Source organism: Serinus canaria, chromosome 20, assembly GCF_022539315.1.
Source record: "Serinus canaria isolate serCan28SL12 chromosome 20, serCan2020, whole genome shotgun sequence".
In the NCBI taxonomy this organism is placed as follows: Eukaryota; Metazoa; Chordata; class Aves; order Passeriformes; family Fringillidae; genus Serinus; species Serinus canaria.
Genome location: NC_066333.1, coordinates 7089649 through 7116380, shown reverse-complemented (window position 1 = coordinate 7116380; position 26732 = coordinate 7089649). Strand labels below are relative to the sequence as shown.

At 46.1% G+C, this 26732-nt stretch overlaps 1 protein-coding gene across 1 annotated transcript in view; it reads right to left on the bottom strand.

The window, feature by feature from the left end:
• Positions 1 to 551: 551 nt before the first annotated feature.
• CTNNBL1 (catenin beta like 1) overlaps positions 552 to 26732 on the bottom strand; it is a 47078-nt gene continuing 20897 nt past the window's right edge. The window contains exons 10-16 of the mRNA XM_030232553.2: positions 26216 to 26364; positions 21523 to 21704; positions 13231 to 13328; positions 12104 to 12184; positions 6542 to 6679; positions 5886 to 5958; positions 552 to 802 (exon numbers count right to left, since the gene is read on the bottom strand). Of these exons, the coding sequence (XP_030088413.1) occupies positions 714 to 802; positions 5886 to 5958; positions 6542 to 6679; positions 12104 to 12184; positions 13231 to 13328; positions 21523 to 21704; positions 26216 to 26364 (810 nt within the window). The 3' untranslated portion in view covers positions 552 to 713. The remainder of the gene's footprint in view (positions 803 to 5885; positions 5959 to 6541; positions 6680 to 12103; positions 12185 to 13230; positions 13329 to 21522; positions 21705 to 26215; positions 26365 to 26732) is intronic.

Here is a 26732-nt window from a genome sequence, read left to right as displayed (position 1 = left end):
TACTGAACAAGCATAGCCGAAACCCAAAGCTGACTGTGAAAGGAAGGCAATGGAATTTGGGCATGTCACTGCTTACCTTCTCTCACTCTTAGCTCTGGATAAAACCCCAACGGACTCATTCACTCTTTTCCCTCTTCAGGAGGGAACAGTGACCAGCCTGTGCCAGAATCTACTTTCAATTCCCACTCACCTTCAGGAAGATGTAACAGGAATGGCTGATGTGGCCAATTCCTGGATCTTGTCTGCCACTGAAGAAGGGATGAACTGAACACACAGCGCCACCTCAGCCTCCCTGGTTCCCATCAGAGCAAGGGTTGTACATTTTCATTAATGGATCAGGCTGGAATAACCTGCCAACAGTCTCTCAAGCCAGGCAGGCTTCCTCTCTGCCCTCCCTGCCACACATACATTTGTATTGTTTCACACTGAGCCTTGGCAGCTTGATTTAGGGGGAAAATGATAAAAAAGATGAGAACCTCATGCTGGCTTTGTGCTGGGTATGCAGCTGCAGCCCCACTCACAGAACATTCCTCAAATAACAAACCAGCAACTAAAAAAAAAGCAAACTATCTTTAATATCTCCCAAATCCCATTTAGAAGCAGTTTCATAGAAACATCACTTTGATCGTGCAATAGAGGCTGGAGGAGGGGCAGGAGGAGGGAGGACTGGCGCCACGTCCTTGTGGGCAGACACAGAGGTGTCTCCCAGTGCCTCAGAAATTCTCCAGCAGATCCAGGATCCGCTTCTGCTCGCTCTCCCGGAACTCCTGGTTCTTCCCGTCCCCGATGTTCTCCGCGTACTCTGCAGGGAGAGAGAGAGCAGAGGGACACAGGCTTTGAGTGCAACAGAAACAAACAAAGGGCCACAACTCCTGCGGACACCACAGAGGAATCTACACCCACACTACTGCAAACAGCCAAATGGGAATTAATGCAAGGAGCACTGATGGTTTTCCTGCCCATCCCCAGGGTTAAAGCTTTGCATAACAAACACCTGCTGACACTCATTAAAGCTTTTGAGGCAGACAGACTGCAGAGAACTCCCTGCTCTGGCCCAAGCAGACAGCAGCACCCAGGAGCACCCATTTCCTGACATGGGAATCATGGCATTATGCCCAAGAAATGCAAACAGTACCATAAATCACTGCAAATCACCAGCCTCCTAGGTCCCTTTGGACACTGAGTGTCATCAGGGAAGGTCAGGCAGGGTCTGTGACAACTGTTTATCATTCCCAGTCCTGGGTTTAACCTTCCTGCTGTCCACGCATCCTGAACGAGGATTTTTGCCCAGAAGACCCCAATTCCTCTATCTACACAGTGCTTTCAACCACGCAGAAGAAAAGCCACCAGTTCAGATTCAACTACAAACCAAACTACTTGTCATCAGGCAGAGGACACCAGACCCTGACCACGGTCTTGCCCATCCATGCACATGGCCAAACCCCACAGAACTGAACATTCCCTCTGTAGTTCTCCTTCCCAATATTCAATTGGAGCTGGCAGCTCTCATCCCCTACCAGCTCTCTCCTTCCTGCAACCAGAACCTGTATTTTCAAAGACAGTTTAAAAAGAAAATATGAAAATCAGGTTCTGAGCTGCAGAAGCAAGGAGCTGAACAAATCTGAGGAATCAGGAGCAGGCTGATGGTTAAGACAGCACTTCCCTGCCTCCACCTGCTTGCATTCTTTTCCTTCTTCCAAACAAACAGAACAGCTTGTATTCAGCACTGAATGGTAAGTTGCTGCAGAAAGTTTGCTTTAATATTTATACATTTAGCACAGCTACATGCTCTGAGCTCCATCAAAGCCTTTGTTACAGAAGCACTGAAAGCAGTGAGGACAGGCAGAAGTTAGCTGATGTGGGAGTCTTCCCTCCTGTGTGTACACTCTCTCTCTCTTTCTCTTCATGTAAAAGCAGTAGAGTTCTTTACCAAGCCTCTGGAAAAAATATTTTTAATATTTATAAACCACTCCAATACCTGTAACATGAGCAGGTGGTAACACTGAGGTTTGCTGCAGGTGAACCTGAGCTGCCCACTGTCCCAGCAAAGGGACCAGCTCAGGGCACCTTCTCTCAGTGGAGGAGCTGCTCTCTACAGCTCTTAAAAGCAGCTGAAAGCACCTACAAGGAGGGATTCCTTGCAAGTCCCTGTGCATGGACTGATTGCTGCGAGGCAGCTCAGCCCTGCTGCACTGTGCAGGCTTTGGGCTGCACTGGAGATCCAAACCTCAGGCAGGAGATGATCCCAGTGCACAGGGATGGGGTCCCCTTCTTAGCTCAGGGTCCCCTGTCCCCTCAGGCAGTACCAGAGCCTGAGTACTGGTGGAGGAGCCAGCTCTGTCCCCAGCAATCCCTTCCATGCTCCATCAGGGAAAGTGCCTCTGGAACACGGCAGTGGATGTGAGTGCTGGAGTTTATTGCAGCCCAAGGGCAACACTTCCCACCTGCAGTGGCCTCTCCAAGCCCAGGTGAGGGACAGCCATAGTCTCCAAGCCTGGCACAGCCAGTAGCTCTGCCCCCAGCTGTAAGGATGGCCAGACTGCTTGGACCAGGGCTCAAGCAGGAATCCACTGAGTGCCGCTAATGACACTGCCCTTCCTTTGTACCAGGAGATCACCCAAACAAAAACAAGACACAAATTCTTCTTATCTTGTCCAAAAGCTCAGCATTTCTCCTTCTAAATTTCTAGGCTTTGTAAGACTAAAACCCCTGTTACTCTAAGGCAGAATGTTTACTGGGTTATGACAGCTGCTAATGCTCATTTGAAGCATTAGCAGCTTGAAGACACCAGATAAAACCCCCAGAACCAGGCTTAAAAAAGTAAATCTCCAACCGAGATTTTATGTATTTACTTTTTTATTTAAAATTCCACCAGTTCACTGAGACTGCTAAAAAAAAATCAAGCGTAAGCTGCTCCTGCCAACAGTTAACTAGAGCTTACACACTGCTGTAGCTACACAAAGGGAAAGGGCCCAAGATTGGTTTCTGCTTCATTAGACAAAATACAATGGTCACAGAACAGTAAAAATCAATTGGGAAATACTGAGGCTTGTAATGGATATTGGAAGCTCTGGAGCCTGCACAGATGGAGGCACCACAAGCCAGACTGAACTCCATCCTCAGAGCACACTGACCCTTCCTTTGTGTTTACCTGTGCTAACAGGTTTGGGCTGGAATGTGCAGTAGACATTCCACATGCCCAGCTCCCAGTGTGCCTGCTCACCTGACACCAGGTGTGGGGCTGGGGGGGGGGGGGTGGGGCTCAGCAGGAGCAGCTCTGACAGAGCTCCTGAGGTAGCCAGGACCAATGGCTAGTCCCTCTGGATCAGTGAGGAACAGGGAGATTTGCCATTCCAGAGCCAAGTATCACTTCAGAGAAGCCTGTGCCTCACTCCAATCCCAATGACAGATGGAGATCAGGCACCTCCCCAAGATACAGACGCTGCTGCCATCCCAAATCCAGCCTCCATCCTCAAAACACCTCCCTAGCCAAGGTACACACCACTCAGTTGTTTTCTTCCAAAGCATAAACTAACTGTCCTGTTGCAAGAAGTGCTTGATCTTCCAGAAAAAGGAAGTGTGGGAGGACTGGTCAGCCTGCGGAAATGCATTAATGAGCCTCCCTTTATTCCCTGCCCACTCCTCCCCCTTGAAAGCTCTACCATAAGAAAACAGTCTCGCTTCCTTGCTTGCATCGTAAGTAATTCTGAGCCACCCCAAGGGATCCATCAGCTGTCAGGTTGCCAGAGAAACATGGAGAATATGTAGGCCATAAAAATCAAACTAAAAACTGAGCACCTAATTAGCATGCAAAAATAGAAAATAAAAACTGAACAAGAGCAAAACACTGTACAAAAAGTAAAAATAAACCAGTCCTCATCTGTCCTGAGCAAGTTGGGAAGTAGCCTAGAAATATTCCAGCCAAGGCTCAAGCTCCTGATCTCTCAGTCACTTGCAATAGAGTGCAGTTGACTCCAGTGAAGTTTTGGAAGCCCCTTGCTGGCCCCTGCACCCCAGCAGCACACTGCAGGGTCCACACCCAAATCCCTGTTCCAACCCCTTGGCTTCTCAGGGAAGCTGTGTCCAGGGAAGTGACTCCTTCAGAGATGCAGGTGCATGTCCCTGGTGCTGCTGCTGTTACAGGCTGGTGAATCTGTGCTGAATGTACATGTGGACACAGGTGTGTAACTACTGAAATGCTCAAATTTCAGAGCCCAGACTGCACCTGAGCCCAGTGCTGCTCCTGCCTCCCAGGTCCAACTGCAGGACTTCACAAGCATCCACTAAGAAATTTATCACTGAGGTTTTGATTATTGTGTCTAAAAGTCTCTAAAACTAGCAAGTTTAAGAGTGGGGGAGAGCTGCAGTCAGAGCCCAAGCTCTGTACCCATCCCTGCATTATTAACAAAACAACGTGCCCATTCAGGCAGGGAACTTGCTGCTGCTGAGAGCACCCAACCCAGCACGACCCTGAGCTTGCAACACCCGATACAACCACGGAGAAAGTTTCACAATGCAAGTCACTGTCTGGGAAAGAAAGAATCAGATGAAATTTTAATGCAGCTGCCCTCCAATTCAGCTTGGTATGTAAGTCAACACCCCAGAGCCGTGACCGTGAGGTGTGCAGACAACTCCCCCAGGGACACACGGCCCAGGGCAAGTGTGGGAATCTGAACAGGGATGTGGCCATAGTCCACATTGGAAAGAAGCAGTTTAGAGGCAGGAATTTTCAAGTATCAGAATTAAAATCAGAAAAGACATCGTATGCAGCCCTCCCCCCGCTCACCAGCAGGCATTAACTTGCACGTTGTTGCTAAAGACAAGAGCCAAAGAGATTGTCTATAGCTGCAGGTAATTTCACACTGTCAGAAAATCACTCTTGATTTTGTCATACCAGCCAGCCCTCTGATTCCTTTTTTCCTGCATATGAGAAGGGAGAAAACCGACAGGTTTTGCAGGAAATAAGCTGTGTGAACCTGCCATTGTTGAAGTGGGGGCAAGAAAAGCCCAGGAGAACATTATTGCTCCCCAAGAAAGCAGAAACACTGAAATACATCCCACAGCCCACTATCCCAGAAATGCCATCTTCCCTCCAGAAGAAAAACAGACTCCTCTCCTCACACTGAAAACAACACAGCCCCTTTGGAGCAATACATTCCATAAGGAAGCATCTTCTCCAGGCAGCTCTGGTTCCCTGCTGCTCCCACTAAGCCTCTCAGCTTTGAGGGGGCCATGGGAAGAGGCTGAGTCCTGCCCTTTTCTCCCCCAGTTCCACTAGCTGCTGCTGCTGAAGGACAGCAGGCTGCAGAGGAAGGCCACAGCTCAAATAGGCATTGCTCTAATTCACCATGAGCATTAAAAATAACAAGCAGTACTTTAAAACTGGGATTGCAAATCACAACAGCTACATTTTAAAGCTATGGAGGATAATTTAATGCTATAATCCCTATTAATTTGACACTAAGAACAAGACAAATACACCACGGGTACTAATATGGTGCAGATGGTAAAGTGCAAGGCCACGTTAATGAAAGATGAGACTCCACTATTCTTCCCTCTAGCAGGCATGTGCACTTCCCTTAAATATTTACTCTCACGTTAATGTCAGCAGTGAATTCCAGCCAGGCTGGAGCTGATGGAAGCATGCAGTGATGTGCTGCTCTCTGACAGCAGCTACAGCAAGTGTCCTCACTCGGAGGCAAAGCAAAGCACACCACTAATCAGGGTGATTCCAGCCCTGCCAGGATCTCAGAACACTGCTCAGCTGCTGCCTGGAGATGGTCAGGAAGCCAGGAAGAATTACATGTGAAGGCTCATCCTGCAAAGCCATGACCAAGCTGTCCCTGGTAGCGACGAGACACTTGCACAAAAATATCTCTACTCACCCTTCAGGATGTGTCGAACAATTTTAATGGAGCTGCCTCTCATGTTCAGGATCTGGTGGACTCTCTGACGAATCTGATGGAGAGTAGGACAGAGAAGAAAGAGATCTTCGACACAAGTCCATGCATAGCCCTGCTTCTTCCCACTTTGAGGGATAAGCAGATACCTGAGCACCACAAAAACCAACTCAGTCTTGGCAGCCCTCAGCATCTGCTCAGGAGCACTCAGGAAGGCACGCAGCACAGAAACAAGAAGCCACAGAATACATTCATAAACCCCAATGTATTCACAGAGGAAGCAGAGATGCAGCATTTTGCACAGATGAAGAAAAGCTGTAGCTGTGAGACCTCCTGAGAGCAGGTCCCTTCCCCCTGCTCCCTCAGCAATGGCATCAACATGGCCTTTCCATTTCAAACCCTGACCTCGCTCACACAGATTATACGAATTAAGTGACAGTAATCAACTTCTGTCCCCACTAATGCCCTATCTGCTGCAACATGATGGAGCTGTATGACACAAGTGCAACAAACAGGAGGCTTCCTCCCGAAAAGAGAATTAAAGAAACAATTACTCAACGCAGCATTTGCAAAGATTTAGAGCCTTGTCTGCACCATGAATGGAAACACAGATGATCTGCCAACCTTGTAGGCAGCTTTACCTGGGGAACGTTGGCATTACAGATCTCTGCCATGATGTAACAGATGAGCTGCAGCACAAAGAGCCCAGCATCCAGACGACGGAGATAGAATTCATCTTCCATGTCATCATCTATGATCTCTCCTCGACGCACCATGTCCTGTAAAGCCACACAAAGGAAAGGTGTGAGGATTCTCTCAGAGCACTTCCCATCAGGAGTGGCAAAATGTTGGTGGAATTTGTGGAATTTCTCAAGAATTGTTTTGTTCCCCCAAACATTATCAGCCATATATTTCTTGCCAAAGTATTTTTAATAATTCATTTCAATTCACAAAACATTTCATTCCATTTTGAAGAAGTTTTGCCTTTGCTGGTCGTGAAGTGTGTCCATCTGCAAGTCAAAAATTTAATTTAAACATACAAATCACATTTCTACATTGAGGGGTGAGAGTGTGTGACTGTGGAACAGACCCACATATCCGTGATTTACAAGTTCTTTGTCAGAATGGAACAAAACCTGCTCTTTTACTGGCCATCTGAGGGTGCTGTTCAGCAGTGCAGAACATGACTCCAGCACACTCTAAGAGCTATCTAGCTTCTAGCTTCATGATTGACTGATACATGAGAAAACACATCTGAAAATCCTACACAAGGACAGCTTTTCCATGCCTAGGCAAGCTCTTCCAGCTGTTTCTAAGGGGGGCTGCTGGGGCAGACCCAGGACAGGGTTTTTTTAGCCAAAGACTCCCATGGGAATGATGACCCACCATCAATCCTTCTTCTGTATACATGAGTTTCACCAGAGAGACCTGCCCAGAGGAAGGCCAGAGGAAGAATGAAAGAGGCCATGCCATTCCATTCCATTCCATTCCATTCCATTCCATTCCATTCCATTCCATTCCATTCACCCAGAGAGCCCATCTTCTTCAAAACACTCCAAGAGCCACCCGGCAGCGAGCTCAGAGCAGCCTCCTCTGAGCTGGCCTCAGCCGTGCCTGTGCTCCATCCTCTTGGGGGCTGACAGGTCCAAACAACTGTGTCACGTGTCACCTTCTGCATCTTGGGGTCTGTCCTCAGCATTTGCTCTTAAACAAAGGAAGCAGCTCGTCAGCTGCTCTGTGATTTATTCCACAGCCGTTGGCAGGTGGGCGCGCGCCGGTGGAGCAAGATTTCCTCATTAGAGCCATCACCTGCGAGCGCTGCACGCCTGCAACACTCTGCAGAATGCACCTCCTCAGGTGCATGTGCTCCAGGCACCCAGTCACCAGCACCAAAGCTGACCAAGGCTGCCAAATGTTGCTGTTCTGTCAAGCCAAGCCCTCGTACCTAGTGGTGAGTTGAGGGTTTTAGGCCTAAGAAGGAAAATGAGACCTGTGCAACTCTTCCTGGAGGGGCGCAATGGATGCTCCCCAGATAGAAAGCTGATAGAGAAACTTAGACAGCTGATTCTCACTTCCTCTTGAAAGAGAGAGGAAAGCTTAGGAAGTGAAATACTACTCCTTTCCTCCTAGAAATCCAGACTGCCAGTAAAAGAACAACTTTAGAAGCCAGTGCCTTCTTAATTGTGTTATGACATCAACTGCTTTGGCTACACTCAGATGTGACACTTTAGCATCAGATCCTGAAGACTCCAACACATGCATAACTGTCATTTACTCCAGGTTCTCAAAATCATAGGCACAGGCATGACTGGGCACAGTCTGCATGTGAGCTCTTGCCAGTAAATAGAAAAATATAATTTTGTGCAGAGAGTGACTTCCCTCACCCTAAATCTATGCCAAATGGCTCAAATCTGGTCTCTAAAGCTGAACAATGATGAGTCTGGCTAGTGAGAGAGCTGAACACTGACTGAATTATCTAAAAAAACACTCAAGAAAGACAACACACTCATTCCTCTACCACTGCTCACACTCTGCACTGCACACAGGCTCATTGGGTGCTCTGCTCAACAGTTCTAAATTCCTGAGCAGAAAAACATCCACAGGCCAGGACTCTGAATCTCCAGAGCAAGAAACAAAGGCCATGTCTGCTCTGTATTCTGATCCGAGCACGGCGATCACAGGAGCTGGATCCAGGCAGCCGCGGTCTTGATTACACAGCGGGGGCGGCTCCAACAGCCCCTCTCAGCAGAGAAGATTATTTTGTGCCAGTAAATTAAGCAGATATGAATTAGAAGACAAGTACAGTTTTAAGGTGCCTTTTCACAGTCCTTTTTTTTAAATCCACAGCCACCCTTTCAGTGCTAGTGTGCCTCCAGTACAGTACCAAGCAGCCCCTTTCCCACTTGGACTCTTTCAAAGCTGTCAGTCGCTAACCTCCAAATGAGCGCTCAGGTGCCATATCTAATCTGCCAGCAATATGTGCTGAGATGCCCCTTGCTGATGGGAGAAGACAGCAATAAGATGGGCTTCTGTGAAGCTAAAATGAGCTTCTCTCACACTAATGAGGCAGGACTGACAGGCCTCGAGGTGTCAAGTAGAGACTCCAAGCCTAAAGATGCAATGGATGTGCCAGCGCTGTACCAAAAATCCACACAGGCACTGGAGATTTCTGCATCCTCCTCCCTCCTCATCTATCACTCACCTTCCAGCACGCACTGCACAGCTGGGCAGAGCAAAAGGATACTGATCAAGAACAAAGAACACCTCCAGGATCCTGGTTTTACACCCTCACCATGTGGAACAGCAAGGCCAATCCAGGTGGACAGAAATGAGCATGTTCCAAATAGCCATGCACCAGAACAACCACCACAACATGTTTCCCACTCTAAGGATGGAGTCTCTCCCTTTACTACTTTCAGTCTGTATTACTGGGGAGAGCTGAGGGATGCAAGACATGCTCAGGAAGGACCTTCAGACCACAGGCTTAGAGCCACACTCACAGCCATCATGTCCTGCCCTCAGCACAGCTCCAAGCAATTCGGTCTCTCTACACCAAACTGAAAGGATGGGCTGACACAAATCCCCACCTGTTATCCCCACCTGTGGATACCACACTCATCCTAGGAGTTCCACCTCTTCCTTTCAAGGATGGAGTGGCTGAGCTGCACCACAATTAGAATGTAATTTGTAAGTCATTATAGCACAAAGTGTCTGGTGAGAATATTTTATTGAATAAACCTGATGAGCATAATTTTCCATGGAACTATAAAAATATTAAACTATCCCTTGTCATTTTCTACCATCTTTAGAGATCATCAAGGCTATTGCTGCCACCCATAATTATACCTCATTTTAGAGAGAGGTAAAGGCCACAGGATGTTGCACCGTTTCCTACAGAAATAATTAAAGAAATTGAGAGGAGAACAAGATATTTTCATTAACTAAAAACTCTGAGAAAAGTGCTAAGATAGGCATCAGGTGTTGGAGACAATGCTCTCATGGACTTTGCTCCTGGGTTTCTCATGGCAATTAGGGTAATCACCAAGTTATCACCTCTGAACCTTTCTGAACAGATTCCACTGAAGCAAACAAGGGGGTAACACTAAAAAGGGGCTCAATGACCTCATCCTGTTTCACAATCCAAATCAGGGTGCAGATTATTACAACTGTTCCTCCTCAAAACAGCTGGCTTCAGAAATTCCTCCCCTCCCTCCCTCAACTATTCCCCTACTATCACTGCCATAGGCTGAAAAGCCGAGCTATAAACCAAATCACTAAAATAAGCCAAGCTAAAAGAAATAAAAAGGAGGAGAACTACAAGAGCAGGAACTTCTTATGCCAGCTGCACTACTAAAGATAAAGCACTCAGTCGTTCCTTGTGTAAGCAGCTTTTCACTCCTTGTAATGCAAGACTTACACCAGGATACTCTGTCCATCAGACTCAGATCTCACTCTTGCCAGTGTAGACTGAACCTGTAAAATCTCACCAAGAATCATTTTTCCATGAGGCAGGGAGAAAGGTGAGGATCTGTATACCAGATTTTTGGGGTACAATCCACCTCAGTGATTCATGTGCCACAACAAGGAACACTAAAGTGTCCCATAAATCCTGTCACAGTCAGACAGTGCCATGATGCGACAGACAGAATGATGGCTTTTGCCTATTTCTGTGAGGGGAAAACACTTGAGCCACTTCAGATCTCAGGAGACCATGTCCCACTGACCATCTGATGATGCTACAAAATAAAACAAACAATAATTCTCCAAAAGTGTTCCAAGCTAGGAATGAACTTGAATATCATATTTTATTGTGGTCAATATGTTGTACCCACAAGATGCTTCTGCCAAATCCTGTTATTAGTTCTAATAGAAGGTAAAGAATTGAGGTCCATTTATTTTGGATACAGGAGGAGAATCTGACAGTTTTACTTCTCTTATGCATTTAGTAAACACAAACGGGTTGATATTATTTGAAAAGCTTCCACAAAACTTCTTCACACTCAAATTCCTTCCACTCCTGCTTTGTGCTGGCAGATGTTAACGTTTGCAGACTGCTCCAGGGTGTTCCTGGATAAAGGGCACAGACCCTTGCTCTGCATGTGGTATTTTAGGGCTCTGTACAAGCAGCTCCAACACACTGCAAAGCTTCAACTGAAAAAATCCAATCTGGTTTTTGAGTTCTAAAGCCCCCAGAAAAACAACAAAACATAAAGAATAAATAATTTCTTGCCCTGTCCTGAGGAGGAAGGACAGAGCACAGAAGGGAAGGAGGAAAGAGTAAATGCTGTTTTCCTCCAGGCCACCGCTCAGTGGTGACGCTGCCGCTGCCCATATGGAGCCTGAGAGCTGGCAGCAAAAGCAGCTCCATTCATCACTCACTCCCGCGCCTCTTTGAGCAGCGGCAGTGCTCCGATGCCCTCGGAATGTTTGGCAGTGCCCGGAGAAGCAGCCTTGGCAGCGGGCAGGCAGCTGTTTGTCGGGGCCTGGCGGGGGGCTGCTGCCCGTGGCACGCAGAGCGCGGCGTGCGCGACGGCAGCTGCAGCCATTGCTCTCCGTCGGTGCTAATCAATCTCACACCCTCCCCAGCACTGATACAGATAATCTTGTGGGAAGCTGGCCAAGCTGGCTAACAGCTCTGCAAGCTGCTTCCTGACTCCAGCCGCTCGTTCCCTTTCAAAAGGTCTGTTCCAGCTTCAGTTCCAAGAAAGTGCTGTGTGGTACCAAGGCTCATGTCACTCAAACGTTCACTGCTGGTGTGCAGAGAGCACACAGCCCTTGGCTGCTCCAACTCATCAACACAGACACTTTCTCATTGCTGATCACAACTCTGCAGACCAGGGTAGGAGGCCTTACACATTATCATGTAATTGTCTCTCTGCATTTCACCTGCTCTCCATCTGCCAAACCAAGCAGGACTGCGGCCAGGTAAAAGTGAAGGCAAATTGAAGCACAGACAGACTTAGGTACTTCTAGTAAAATTCACTCAAAGAGACAGCCAGAAGCACTTGTAGAGAAATTCTTGGCCCACTTTATCTGAGGCTACCTGGAACTTGGAAAGTGAGGCAATAGGAATTAAGGGAAACAGCACACGTATGAGGGCACACCTGAGAACAGTGACTGGCTGAGCCAGACATCCTGTACAGATGACATGGCTGTGCAGAGGTGTTACAGACATGACCTGGCAAAACTTAAGCAATACATACATGTTTCTCCCCATCAATCTTCTTATCAGCTGCCTGCATTGCATCCAGATACTTAAAATACAGTTCCATCAGCCGATCAACCTGCAAGGGCAGAAGAGAGAGACATAAGCAAGAAAAAAGAACAATGCAATCATCTTTAATCCTTCCTGCAATTTTCTTTTCCTCTCAGCTTCAGCCTTCACAAAGCAACAGGCAGCTCTGTCCCTCCTGGGAAGGAACGTGTTACAGAAGAAGGGTACAAGTGCTGGTTGGATGAGCACGCTGGGGCTGCAGGCTTTTGGATGTCACCCTATATGGGAACACAGTCCCATCAGTGCCAGATAAATGGCAGCAAACAGACACGTTTCCCCAGCTCACTCTCTGTGCTGTGGTCCTCCAGGCTCCAGGTTTCCCCAGTGGACTTGTCTATCTGTGCTGGATGTTCCAGCTCTCCCACTCTCCTCTGAATTGTGTTAGGGCAGCTGAAATCCTGTCTAGTAATTATCTACAATTGGTAGAACAGGTAATAAAAAACACCTTTAAAACACACTAATGAGGAATACTAAGGAACCAGTATTTTCCCAGTGGCAGAATTTACAAATCCCTTGGGATCCCTGGTTTGCAAAAGCTATTTCTTTTCTGCGAAGCTTTGATCTATCCACCACCATGTAAATATTTTGGGAAGAATTTCCCAGAGCAAACACCACTAAAATGAAACATTCTAGGAGAAGAGTGGAGAACGTTAAATGTGTACCATAGCAACTGCTAAACTCTCTGCAAAAGAGCTTCACCAGACACACTGGCACCTTTCCACACTGTCCTGATCTCATAGCCAGCACAATGTAATACTGCAGATTGTCTTCCAGGGCCAGGTTTCAGCAGAGACACAACCCAGGACAGAATTGCTACTACCACATGCAAGGGCACCAGAAAACAAGAGCACAGGGGATGGGGAGGCCATGCAGTAAATGCCCAGTTTTGCAGTTTGTAGGTACAATGTGAATGAGAGAACAAAGGTCTGTGACAGCAGAAGTCTCTGCAGGCAGGTAGGAGGATGGCTTTTTGTAACTCAGCGAGCGCACCAGGCACCCTGGGCAAGAACCCTCCCAACCTGGCAGCCCAGAGACTGAGACACATTCAGCACTCACCTTCTCACTGTCATTCTCTGTGAATTTATTCAGTAACCGTGTCCTCTGCTGCCCTCTCAGGTTTCGCAGAAGGGAAGCCAGGATGGAACAGACATGTTCTAGAAATACAGAATGAAAATTGCATGCTGAGATCAGGAAGAGGAGCTTATTTCCCTCTGTAACATGCCATTAAATTCACTATTAACACTCCAGCACATAGCTGTTGATAAGCAGAACCCTGGTTCCTTCCCATCATGGTGAGAGGAGACACAGCAGCAGTGAGAGCCACAAGCCATATTTGCAGGAAGCACAGATAGCTCCTCATTCCAGCCCTGCCAGTGAGGTGTCCTCCTCTGTCTCAGGGACCTAAAGCACCTTATATAAAGCACAAGTTTCACTCTGGTTTTCTCCTCTTTTGTGCCTAAAGGAGCCCTACTCAAAGCCAGCACCCAAATGACCCTCAGGTCACCAAAGCAGGGACAGTTACTGAAACAAGAGAGCTGGAGAAAGGGAATAAGTGCACTCCTGAAGAGACTGAAGAGGTATGAGCTAGTGGAAAAATTCTCAAACCAACCACTTTCATTTAAAGAAAGTCCCATCAATGAATATATAATGGGCCTCAACAAACCAGAAATGACAAAATAAACATGGTTACAGTCTTCTCAATTGCACTTGGGGGTCATATTTTTCAGCACAATCCAAGGAGACAAGTAAAATTCAAGGCTGCAAGCACACAGGAGACACCTGTGTCAATGTCCCACCACTCTGAGAGGTGACCGAGCCACTCCCCTCAAGCCCAAGCACAGCAGTGCAAAGCAAAGGAGAAGGGCTTGAATCCCTTTCCCTTTCCAAACCAGTCAGTACAACTTCCCACCTGCATGACTGCATCAAACACAGACCTGCTGGTTTAGCCACCCTCCTTTACCAAGAGGTCCTCACTGTAATCTTGCTGATTAAGACTGATGAAAATTAATGGCCATAAACAGTTCCTCAGCCATGGTGGTAGGGAGCAATGAGGCCTCAAGATCTGATATTTTCAGAGGGGGAAACACAGCGTGCAGAGGAGAGGGATCACCATCTCATTGCTGTCACACCATGCATTTCCTCAGTACTGGCCCAGAGCCACCAGCAGCCCTGATTATCAGTCCAGCACAAAGAACCAGTGCCACCACTGTATTTGCTGGGAGCTCCTGCTCCCAGCTGCCTGGGCCCTGGAAGGTGAAGGCACGCAGGGTGCCTGGCCAGGATGCCTGTGCTCCCTGCTGCACGGATTATCTGCATCCTGCACAAGGGCAGCACGAGGAGAGGCTGCACAGGCACATGAACACCCCCCATTTCATTAGCTCCTTATAAATGGAGCTTCCTTTTCGAAACAGATTTCTGCCTGAGGTGGTGTCAATTTTTCATGTTCCAAGGAGATTGGGAGCGTGGCTGGCAGGAGGAGCAGGCAGATAACAGGTTTATCTGGTGGCCACACCGTGTGGCTGCTCCGTCATTCCGACAGCCCCACGGGGGTGAACGATGGCTCCGGGGGCGTCAGAGCACGCTCCCACTGCACACAAACTGCTACTCCACAAAAAGCTACACCAAATTAACTGTTGACATTAAAAGCACCGTAAAAACCTTCAAGTTCTTGCAAGTTCCCATTTTCTTAAGGAGAAAGAAATTCAACGAAATGAAGATTTTTTTTCCCCATATGCCAACATATGTTCTACTGGTTTAGGAAGAAGTCAGCATTCTGTATGTCACACTATTTTTTCCCCCCAACCTTCTTTTTTTGGAAGTGTTGATGCAGCATTTTAGTAGCAGTATTCTCACCAATGATCTATCTTCATTGCTTTTTTCCAATATTCCTTTACTAGGAAATGTATTTTAGCCATCATTTTTGCTTTGGTGGTTGCATGCAGATATTTATCCATTTTATCAATAAAATCTTTAAAACTACTGACAAGTCTAAAGGAGCTGACACAGAGGTTTTGAGAACAAGGTTATTCTTTCAACATATCACTGCAGAAAATCCAGGAAATATTCAGTTGCCTGGTCAAAATGTTCAAAGAAATACTTTACAGAAATATTTCTGAACTATCTAAACTGGTTTTTTATCAGCTTCCTGAAAAATAACACACTAGTGTGCTTTATGCTGCACCCCAAAATCAAGGTTATGCCTGATAATGCAAGTCCTGGCCCAATAAATACCAACATCCACAGGCAAGGGCACTGGCCAAAATGAGGGCAAAGCTTGATGGAATGAGAGGCTGAGTCCATGATTCAGCGGATTAAAGTGTTTGCACAGCCATGGGAAGGGAGAAACACTAACCCTGGGGTGCAGGTTCCCACAGATGGGGTCTCACCATTTTACCACGGACTGACCCAATCTCTGTCTCACATGGGCAACATTTTAAAAGCTGTAATCACAATATTTGCTCAGAGTTGGATTTCCTTTGGGAAATGGTGAGTAGCTGATGCTGTTTTGAGTCCCCAGAACACAGAACCTGCAGCTGCCTGGCTTTGATCTCAGTGCAGACAGAGGCCATGAGCTGTGCATTGCCCCAGGGTGAAGCCACAGGCAGCCTCCCTGCCACAGAATATTCTGGGAGATTCTCCATAGGAATGTAACACTCAGCCAAAGTCCACATCCCCTCCACAAAAGGCATCACTGAGGGCACAGACAAGGCCAGAGGCAGAGGTTGCAGAAGAGCCCTATTTCAAAGAATGATTAAATGTGATTCCTTTGAGAAGCAAACACCAAATCAAGCTGTGCTGAAGCACCACAAAGGTGCCTCCACAGAAATAACAGGTGCCAGCTGGCAGCTACTATGCATCAAGAGCAACTTTTTTCATGCAAACATCCCCAAAATTCCCTAAATTCACAGATGTGGGAAGATGGGAGGCTTCTCTCTCACCAGCCAGTAGCACTGCTGCTGCAAGCCCTGCCACTCCCCCCGAACGCAATCCTGCAGGGCACCATCCCAGACACACCCCTGGCTCTAGGAGGTCACATTCCATGTGCTTCCTGCAGCAGCACCAGGGTCCTGCTTGGCCCAGCATCACCTCAAGCTCTTGGGAGCCTTTCCCTCTCCAGACAGGCACAGAGACTTCAGCATGCAAGCAGTGTTTAAAACACCCTAATTAGATCGATCTTGACTTCAGCTCGGCATGTTGGAATACAGATTAATCTATTCCATGGCTGGCACTGGCAGCTGCAACAGCAGGAGGTCCTGTCAAATCAAGCTGTAACACTACACTCCTCTGCCTTTATTATCCCCACCCCCTGCTTTTTTTTTTTTTTTTTTCTTTTTACATCTCATTATAATGGACATTTGCCTGGCACGGGAGGAAGCTCAACAGTGAGGAAGAGGAGGCAAGCATCATCTTGCTGGAAAGGGACAGTGGGCAGTTCTGGATGCCAGGGACAGCAGCCCATTGAAGGCCAAGCAGGATGATCTGGTGAACCCAGCAGAACACATTTAAGAGCCCTCTGTCTTGTAAAGAACACTTAAAATAAAATGTAGTTTCTAATTAGAAGCAGGAAAATACTAGAAAAAAGCCAGCCAGCTCTTTGAGATACTTCTACCCCTCCTAGACACACAACTCTGTGGCTTCAGGGAAACTTGGATGAAGCCACTGGTCCATGCCAGTATTACAGGTGGCACTGGGACATGCTGTTCCAGTGGTGTATCATCTGATAACCTGACTTGTTTCCACGTGCATTAATAATCTACATTTCAGAAGAGTAACCCACTGAAGTATCACTCATTTTGCCAAGAAAAATCTTATCTTAAAATACTGAGAACAAGCAAGAAGCACCAATTTTATGGATAGGTGAAGGGGGTCCTGGGAGGGCTGGAAAAGCTCCACATGCAACAGCCATGGTGAGCTGGATCCAGTCATCAAGCTGAACATAAAACAAAATTCTTTCTATTGACTGAGAAAGTTTATTTTGCTGATTTTCTTGCAACAGAGCACGCTCACTTTAATTGAGATAAATTTAACTCTGTTCTCAGCATCATGGCTCACTCAAATCACAGGTTCCTGTCGGAGGGTGATGGTGAAATAACAAATTGGCATAATAAAATTCTGCTTAAACAGACTGATGCCTTCCCTGGGTGCTCACTCCTCAAGACCACCAGAAGAAAAACACTTTCTGCTGGCTGACAGAGGATGCTCAGATAATACCAATAACTCCTTATCAGGCCATGTTTCTGCTGCTGCCTTTTCACTTCCCCACGCCCAGGGAACCTGGCTCTGAGGCAGACATTCATTCCAAGGGCTCTGCTGCCTTTAGTGCATGTCACAAAGGAGTAAGAGTATATTTACTAAGAAATGGATTTTGTTGTTGTTTTTAAAGGGAGGGTGTAGCTGAGGATCTCCAAAAGAGGCCTTGTTATTGATAGAGAGTAACAAGCAAAACACCCCCAGCAATAGGAATTCTCCTTTGGAAACTGGCTGAACTAATTCTCAGGTTATCAAATTAAGCATTCCTAAGTAAAACCGACATCTAAGACAAGAGAAGGCTTTTAAATGAAGATGAATTGGACAAACATCCTTTTATAGTTCATTACACTCTCCAAGTGAGCAAAACTCAGCTGCAAATAACCATCCTGAGAAAGAGCAGGAGGATATACAGCCTGTCGAGCCAGCTATGATTGCTTCACTACAGACTCTCTAATTCAGGAAGAATTTGTGTTTTCTCCATTTTTAGCTCACTAAGACTGTTCAAGAATTTTAAACCAGCATCCAATGCTGTGACTTGACTGTGCTGAGAGCTGCTGCACCCTCATGGACAGGGGGACACCCCAACTCTCAACTCTGCAGCAGGAAGGTTTTGGGAATGCAGATGCTCATAGAGCAATCCCCACATTTCAAAAGTCACCACACACAAGTGTTATTTAAAATCTTACCCTCTATTTATGCCAAGAACCACCCAGAGGCAGATTTCTGTGCACTCCCTTCAATCACAGACATTAAAGGGCCACTGCTGTTCAACCAGCTCACAATACACAACCACAACACCTCCTACACAGCCAGGCTGGTTCTCTTTGTGGCTGTCCAAACCAGTTGGGCACTCACATGAGTACTGCAAATTCACAGACAAAGGAAAACTCTAAGCCGTTTCTGTCTTCAGCTGCAAAATATTTCTGCTTTGAGTTGCTTCACTGCCTCAGAAAAAGGGAAATTGCTTCCAATGAGTTTTTTCTCCCAAATCTAATATCCTAATATAATGATCTGTACAAACACAGGCAAAATTCAAGTGTAGATAATGTGCACTCAGTTAGACACCACAGGCCCAATCTTCAGGCTCAGATCATCCATAAAGATGGTTAAGAAATTTTCCCTTTCTTTTTCCCTAATTACATAGTGTACATAAAGCATAAATACGTGCAGTTTGGATTTAAATTGTTCACAGGCTCCCTAGAGTAAAATAATTTTTAAACACTGACAGTGTTTAAAATGTAGCTAACCAGCACTGACACCTTTATGCTAGCATTTAGAAAGGAAGAAATACATTACAGAGAAGTTACTTTTATCAAATTTAATTTGGATTATAAATTTCTGCAATAAATAAAAGCTCAGCAAGTCACATTGAGATTTTTTTTTACTGGGGTATTTATTATTTTGTCACATTCAGAACACTGCCTTAGAGACAATAAAACAAACATGGTTTTATAGACTATCTCTTATGTAAATAGCAACACTGCTATAAAATAAAGACAAGGGGATATTTTCCTACAATCATCAGACACATACAAAAGATTTGGTGCTGTGGAGATTGAGCATTGGATGTTCTGGGACAGGTGAAGTACCTGGAGCCACAGTGGGTGCCAGGACCCCCAGCCTGGTGGCACTTCAGCCACTGCACACAAAGAGACAGAGGGACAGGCAGGACAAACCCTTCAGCAGAGCTGTTTGGAACCTCACCCAGTGCTGGAGGATTTTAGCAAGGCTGGCCTTTAGGCAGCTGTAATTAGAGCCCAGGTTTCAGAGCCCACTGAGGGTTTTGTGGTTTACAGCACAGCCTGGGGTTGCCCAGCCCAACACCATCCCAGCAGTAATGCAGAGAGGGCAAGCACAGCCCAGCTCCTCAGAGCTGCTTTAAAGAAATACTGATGCCACTGCTGCAAAGCCATGCCAAAGAATCCTTTAAAGGAATCTCTTCCTCCATTTGGCATGCACATGAAAGCTCTCCTATTACAACATTGTTCTAATTATTTTTTTTAAAACAGATTGAACACAGGATAAGGTTTTTATGAGAAAAGATGCAGACTGAACATGAGATTTCTTTTTGATCAATAAACAAAGAGATAAGCAAAAAGCAGCATGTTCTTAAGACCAGAATGGCACACAGGGAACCAGTTCCATCATACCACACCTGCACCATTTCCCTTAAAGCCAGAGGCACCCAGGAGCCTGTGCCAGGTTCCCCCCAGGAGCAACCACTGCATGGTTGGGGCAACACTGAGCAGAGTAAAGCACACACTGTGCTGCTTACACCGTGTCAGGACAATGGCTGACAGGCCCCAGGGAACCCTGCTGAACATCTCTATTACCTCCTGTCGTTAGAAATTCAGTAACTCACCTGCCCAGTGATGCAAAACAAAGAAAATTGGACTTACTACCACAGTCTTTTAGGGAGAGTTTATTTTAATAGAACTGATTTCTGGACTCATCTTAATGTTCTCCATTTCTTCAGCATGATAATGAGACGGAGATGTGATACAAAGCCTGTTTGCATGGATCACTTCATTCTCCTGAGGCCAGATTGCCTTTTCATGCTATCACAGAAATAGTCAGGAACTGACCCTGTCAGGGCTTTCCAGACTAATCCTCACAGCAGCCAGGACTGCCCACAGGTATCAGCTGCAGTCTCCAGAAGAAGCAGATGAGACAGAGATTAGCTCACTTTCCAAAACTGAAAAATTAAGTCAATGGCATGAACTACAGACTCAGACTCTACCCAGAACCTCCCATTCCAGCTAAAGCTTTCTCTCAGTAAGAAGAATTAAACAAACCTCATTTTCACACTGCAAATGAAAATTTCTAAACCTCCCCTAAATCCATTGAAGCATAACTGTGTATTTTATTACATAAACCTGCAATTTTATTACATAGCCTACAGAAACCAAACCTAGCTCTGCAAGTCCATTGAATAAACCCCAGACCACAATTTCCCCCTCACCATTATCTATCCAAGACAAGCAACACAAGGCAGATAAAGTGACCAGAACTGTTAGCAGGTGTGTGAATTGCTCTGGGGTTGGGTGACAGGTGAGCCCCTGCTCTCCACCCGTGCCAGGAAAGCAGCCACTGCCACACATGCCCAGCCCATGCCACTGCCCATTCCTTGTCCTTAGGAGGGAGAATAAGCAGCTGTGCCCAGCTCAGCAGCTCTGCCAGAGAAAGGAGCTGCTCAGTCCCAGCCAGCACCCAGAGGGCTCTGCAGGGACAGCACCTCCCTCCTGGCCTTGGCAGGACACATGAGTCCCACCTGAGCTGCCAGGACAGTCCCAAAGCAGGGGATTTGGTTTCAAGCTTCCTTGTTTTTACTATTTCCTTCCACTTTCCCTTGGCTTGCTGCAGGAGTTCAGGACGGATCCTAGGCATGTGTGAGACCCACTCACACCTCTTCAGCTTTTGACAACATTCACCCTCTGTAGAATTGAGCTGAGCAATGAACTGGCACAAAACCTTAACCATCACTGGCAGTATTTAAAGTTTCTTCCAAGACATAGTCCATAGTTTATTTTGTTTCCCAACAAAATGGGAAAGGCAGTGTTACCAGGAGCAGGAGGGACTGACCACTCAGCTCAGTGTAAGGTCCCACAGTAAGAGTAGTTTTATTCCAGAGCAGATCTCTGTTAAAGCAGTTTTCCAGGGTAGAGAGTTAAAAAAAGGAAAAAAAAAGGCAACTTCAAAAGCAATGCAGTTTATTTCTGCAGTGCCTGATGTTCATCCAGTCACACTTCAGTGCTCAGAGCCATGAAAACACTGCTTTTGAGGTGACATTTGTAGTTGCCTCATTACTCTTTTCAAAAGAGTTTTGCATCAGAGTAAGAGCTTCAAACAACAGACTCTACAGGAGTAAAATAACTTATTAACAGCACATGAAATGGAATTGCCAGGAGCTGCTGATACCAAAACAAGCAGGACAAGTGTGCCCTCAACAGCCAGCTGTGATAGGAGCAGCAGGCTGGACACCCAGACCTGAAAGCTGCAAAGATGGGTGCTGAGCCCTTCCCTCCTCCCTGCAGGTACTTTTCAGACACTGGCTGTCCATTCTCCATAGCAATTAGAAGGATCTGGGAGCACACCCACCTTCGTGTTCCTTTTCAGTTGTTCCAACTTTCTTTATCTTTTTGGGTGATTTCATGAAGAGAGGGAAGATGGTTCTCAGCCCAAGGATGTCCACAAACTTGTGACAGTTGTCTGTGCCCTCTGGTCCAATCATGGCGTGGTCCAGCACCTTCAGGGCACTGCTGCGGGAAATCTTCTTCTCTCTGTGAGAAGAGGCAAATTAAATTGTACAGGGACATGAGGAGCTTTGGAAAACCCTACTTTAAAGAGACAAGGAAAGGAACATGACAAGGACAAGATGAAGAGTCTGAGCACAAGCTCTAAGCAAGATTTCTCTCCTAGGAGCCAAAACATTGTATCAATAGTAACTCTTTGCAAAACTGTGGCTGAGAATATTGTCTTGGTTATTTCTTTTTTAATGTCTTTTATTTCTTTGTATTTTTTATTTTTATTTCATTTTATGTATTTTATTGTCATGGTTTTATTTACTTATTTCTTGGCTACTGAAGAAGATATTTTTTCACTCCTTTACAAAACAGAAGGGGGGCTGGGTTGGATACAAAAGGCAAATACTATCTCCAAAAAGATCAGGATTTCAATCTAAAAACAGTTTAATTTAATAAAGGAGTACATTTGGTGAGCACAGCTGGGTCAGTTTTAATGAAACCCCATCACCAGGAACCACACAATGGAAGGAGGCTGACAGACTCTGGGCTGTTCTGCTTTAATGCCAGTTCAGAATGTCAATGGTGGTAACTCACACCAGTAACACAGGATGGCCCTGAAAATTATCTCCAACTGCCCTGTACCTCACAAACCAAACCAGAGGAATTTATAATCCATCCAGGGGAAAACTGAAACTGAACTGAAAAACTGCTCAATAATACAGCCCAGACCAAGTGAGTATCAGTAGGAGCTAATATGAGCTTGGAGAACATAAGCCACCAGTGTCCCCAAAGGCCAGCCTAGGACATTCCCTCTGGGACAGGACAGTCACAAGCCTCACCACCTTTCACCCCAAGCACATGCCAGTCTCATCTGATCCTGCACAGCTGCAGACTGAGCCACCAAGACCCCACGTCCATCAGCAGGGGCTCCTCAAAGGCTCCAGAGAGATGTGGAAAACAACTCCCCTGCAGAGACCCAGCTTCATGAGCCCCTAACAACAGGCAAACTAAAATACCTATGCATGAACACCCCAGCCTGAAAGGAAGGGACCCTGCCCAGTGCAGCCACAGGCACTTCTGACCCCATGGTAGGAGGGTAGAGTGTAGAATTGAACTCTGAGCTCCCCCCAGCAACCAGGGGCTATGCAGAAGGGTTGTTTGAAAGCCCCCACATCCCCACTACAGAGAGCTAAAAATAAAGTACTCCTTAGGCCAGATGACACCAGAAATGTTTTCAGGGGAAGTAATTGCATATTGATCAGCATTTAGGAAGGCTGTGCAGGGCTGAGCTCTGGAATATTCATTGGGTTTAAGTTCAGGCTTTTAGAGATCAATAGCTGCTTGCCTGGACTGTCTGGAGTTGATTTTATTTGAAATATTTATTCTGCCAGAGGGCAAGCAGTTTATCTTAGTCTCATCTGTGCTCATTGAGGGAACTTTTAGCTGAACACTAATTCACAGACAAGCAAACATGAGAATCACCAAATGTGGAGGGGCCTCAGTGTTCATGGAAACTCTGAATTACAACTTTATTCACTGATCATTCTTTTCCTCCTTTTAACACCTTTACATCTTAGACAACTCTTTTGATACATCTATTTTTTTAAAAAAAGAGGTGCTGACATTGTTTGTACTTTCCACATTAGCAGAACATAGCCTCTAACTTTCCAAAATACCAGTAAAAGCAGAACACTAGATTTCCTGGGAAAGTGTGCATAAAATGGTTCCGTTTAATTAACCAGAAGATTTAGTAAAGAGACAGCTTATGTTTCCAGGGGTCATTAGGAACAGCAGGACAAGGAAACATAAAAATATTTTAAAAATCATTAAAAATCTACCCTGAAATAGCTACAGAAAAGCTTTGGGGAGCCATATGGAGTTGTCTGGTTTCACCTTGTTTTCTGTACAGGAGACAAAAGCTTTTATTGAGGGTCAAGATAAGTCTCAGCATAGCTGCAGGACAGAACATTTTGTGGCTCAAGAGCTGCAGATCCCCATGAGCTCCCTGGACTCTATTTGTCTCTGTGCACACACATGCTCCTCAGTTCATAGCTGGGAAAGCCACACATCATTTTCCCTGAGCAACAGAGAATATCCCTGACACATCCCCCGGGAGTGACACATCCCCCGGGCTGCATCTCCTCAAACCCCACACAGCTCTACAGCCAAAGCAATAACTGGCTGTCAGTGCCCCAGGAGCTGACAGGACAAGCCTGTTTTCCTCTCTTTTGGCTAAATTGCAGATAAGTTACTAAGGCAAGACTGAGGGACTGAGCACTAAGAAGTACTTTCTAAACGACAAAGAAAATTTAGTTTAATTCTAAGAGACATTTCTAAGCTTTCTGTTGGTGGCTGCTACCTTGACAAACCATCTTGGTTTTGATAAAGATATGACATAAAATACACCCTTAGTGTAGAGATGTAAATTAAATAATTATATATAGCCCTGTTTTCATTCTACTTCCAAACTTGCTCCTTCACTCCTGCTGTCATCAGCTTCATCCCTCTCATCCTGCTCTTCTCCCAGACCCTCTGCTCACCTCCCATGTACCTGCTTGGTGAAGCCCCAATTCCTTCAGGGTCAGCTGAAGTCCCAGACCACAGCACGAGTCTGGGACCCATCTGGCCATGGACATGAGCCACACTGGGCTCATTACCCCCGTTAAACCAGGAGAAATTCACATGATACAACGTTGCCTTTTGCTGTTGGCCACACATTTTAAGGCTCAGTACATGACTATCTGTAGGAATATCATGAGCACATTAAATGCTCATTGAAAGCTGCTGCAGCTCTCTGCAGGTGTGTGTGCACAACCATCAATAATGGAATGACTTGGCTGGATGGATCGGGCAGCCCCAGACACAGAATGCTGTGTTCCCTACGACAGTAACGGAGATTCAAGCCTGATATCTTTATTCTCACACAGCTTATCTATCTCACATCATGTCAATACACTTTCAACTTTGCCTATTTGTCCTTTCATTTGCACAGGCTGCGGTACAGTGATTAACCACCTCCAAAGTAAAACCAAAAAATAACAGATCTCTGCCCCCGTCCTTCAGAGGACACCAACAGAAGAGAAAAATACTCTGCCTTGTTTGTGGGCAAGGTGGTCAATCACAACTGAAAGGCATGTCTGCTCTCTGCTGTTTATCAGGAAGGTATCAAGAAGATACAGATGTACAGTTTCAGATCACAACTATCCACATTCACTTCCTATTTACAACAACAGATTGTGGTCACCTAAGTTGCTCTGTCCAAGAAAAACTGAGCAACTCTGAGAGCTTCTAAGCACTACAACTAGATTAGAAGAGTTTAAAAAATATAAAATATCAGCTGTCAGTACAGTACATGCCTGTGGACAGTAGTGACAGAAGCTTCTAGAACAAATTCTGTAAATTGCTATTTTTTTTTCCACTGTCACTTTACCAATCCCACTCAAACTGTAGAATCCACAGACTGAGGCCTTGGAAACTCTGTCTATCAGACTTTGTCCCTCCCAACCCCTTTGCAACTACTATGGGGGGCAAAATGCAGCCAAGGAGAAATTTTCCTCTCGTAATATTTTTCCAGCTGGAATCCTGTGCAGAGAGTGGTAAACAGTAGAGTCAAAAATTGGGTAAAAAGCTCTTAAAAATCCAAATGCTGAATCCCACCCACATGGCACAAGAACTCCAACTAATTAGTTCTGCAAGGCTGCTTTAGCAGCTTAGGACTCCAGGCAGAGGGAGGCCTCCCTCCCGTTCTTAGTTTTGGAGCTTTTCCTTAATTAGCCTCAAGAAAACCCAGTGTTCCTATTTGAATAATCCATGTTGGGTTATTTATTCAGTTCCCTGCTGCCACACATTCCCCAGCCCTGAGCTGCAGGAGCTCAGCATTCATGGCTGGTGTTTGCTAACCCGCCAGCACACAGCTTGGCTCTCTGGGGACAGCCAGACAGAGCCCACTGTGCCCTCCTGCAGCTCTGGGGAGCCAGACAGCCCAGCAGACACAACTCAGTGCCAGCCCAGCAAGGAAAAGTGGAGAGAGAGCAGAGAAGCCCCAGAGGTTCAGGGTGTGACAAAGCACAGCACAAGAAATGCAAACTTATGCCCCATTCACAAAAGTAATTTTTGTATCAGCATCCACAAAAATTCAACAGCTCAGAGGCTATACAACACAGTGGAGCCTGAACTGGGGAACAAAAGGAAAAAGGTTTTCCCTATAGACATCCAAAGGTCCTTTCCTGTCCTCATAGAGGTCATTTAAATCCTCAGAGGGTTTACCTGACCTACAGCATTCTCTGTGGCAGACACCCAGATGAAAGATCTGCCGCTTTCCAGCAGCAACTGCGGCAACCTCAGTTCTTAGGAAATAAAGTTAAAGACAAAGAGTGGAGATTCCATGTCTGAGAAAGTCCAGCTTACTTACCTGCTGGAAAAAAAACCAGAAGGAGAAGACAGACCAATATCCTAACACAAGTTTTAAAATAAAACCACAAATATCTAGCTAGAATATGTATTGGCACATCAAAAGCAGGAAGGAAATCAGAAGGCTCATGAGGTACCTGAGCATCAGGTTCATCAGCTGCAGACCCTCACCCTTCAGGAAGCGATCACGGTTGGAGCTGAGCATTAGGCAGGAGCAAAGGGAGTCAAACAGGTTCTCCATCATTTCCTGTTCCTCTGCTGTACTTGGATTGTGTCGTTTAAACACCTGAATGACAAAGAAAGCAAAATTACCCCCAGATGTTGGGCTGTGCTGTTGCAGAACACACATGAAGAGTTTGCACCAAAAGCTCCAGCACATGACAGGTGTCAGCCAGTGACAGGTCACTGCTGCATCCTCTGCAGCTGCTGCCCTTTGCTGCCCTGACTGTGCACCCACAAATGTGCAGCAGCCTGCTGCAGGATTTAAAGGATAATACATAGGGCCTGCAAGGGGAAGGGCAAATTCACACTCAAGTAGGTGGATAAGCTGATTACCAGAGATTTATACATAATTCATACCTGAGGGTGCTGCAGGCAGCACTGCCTGAAGAAACAGAGGTGAGCTAGCAACACAGTACCTTCAGCCAGCTCTGT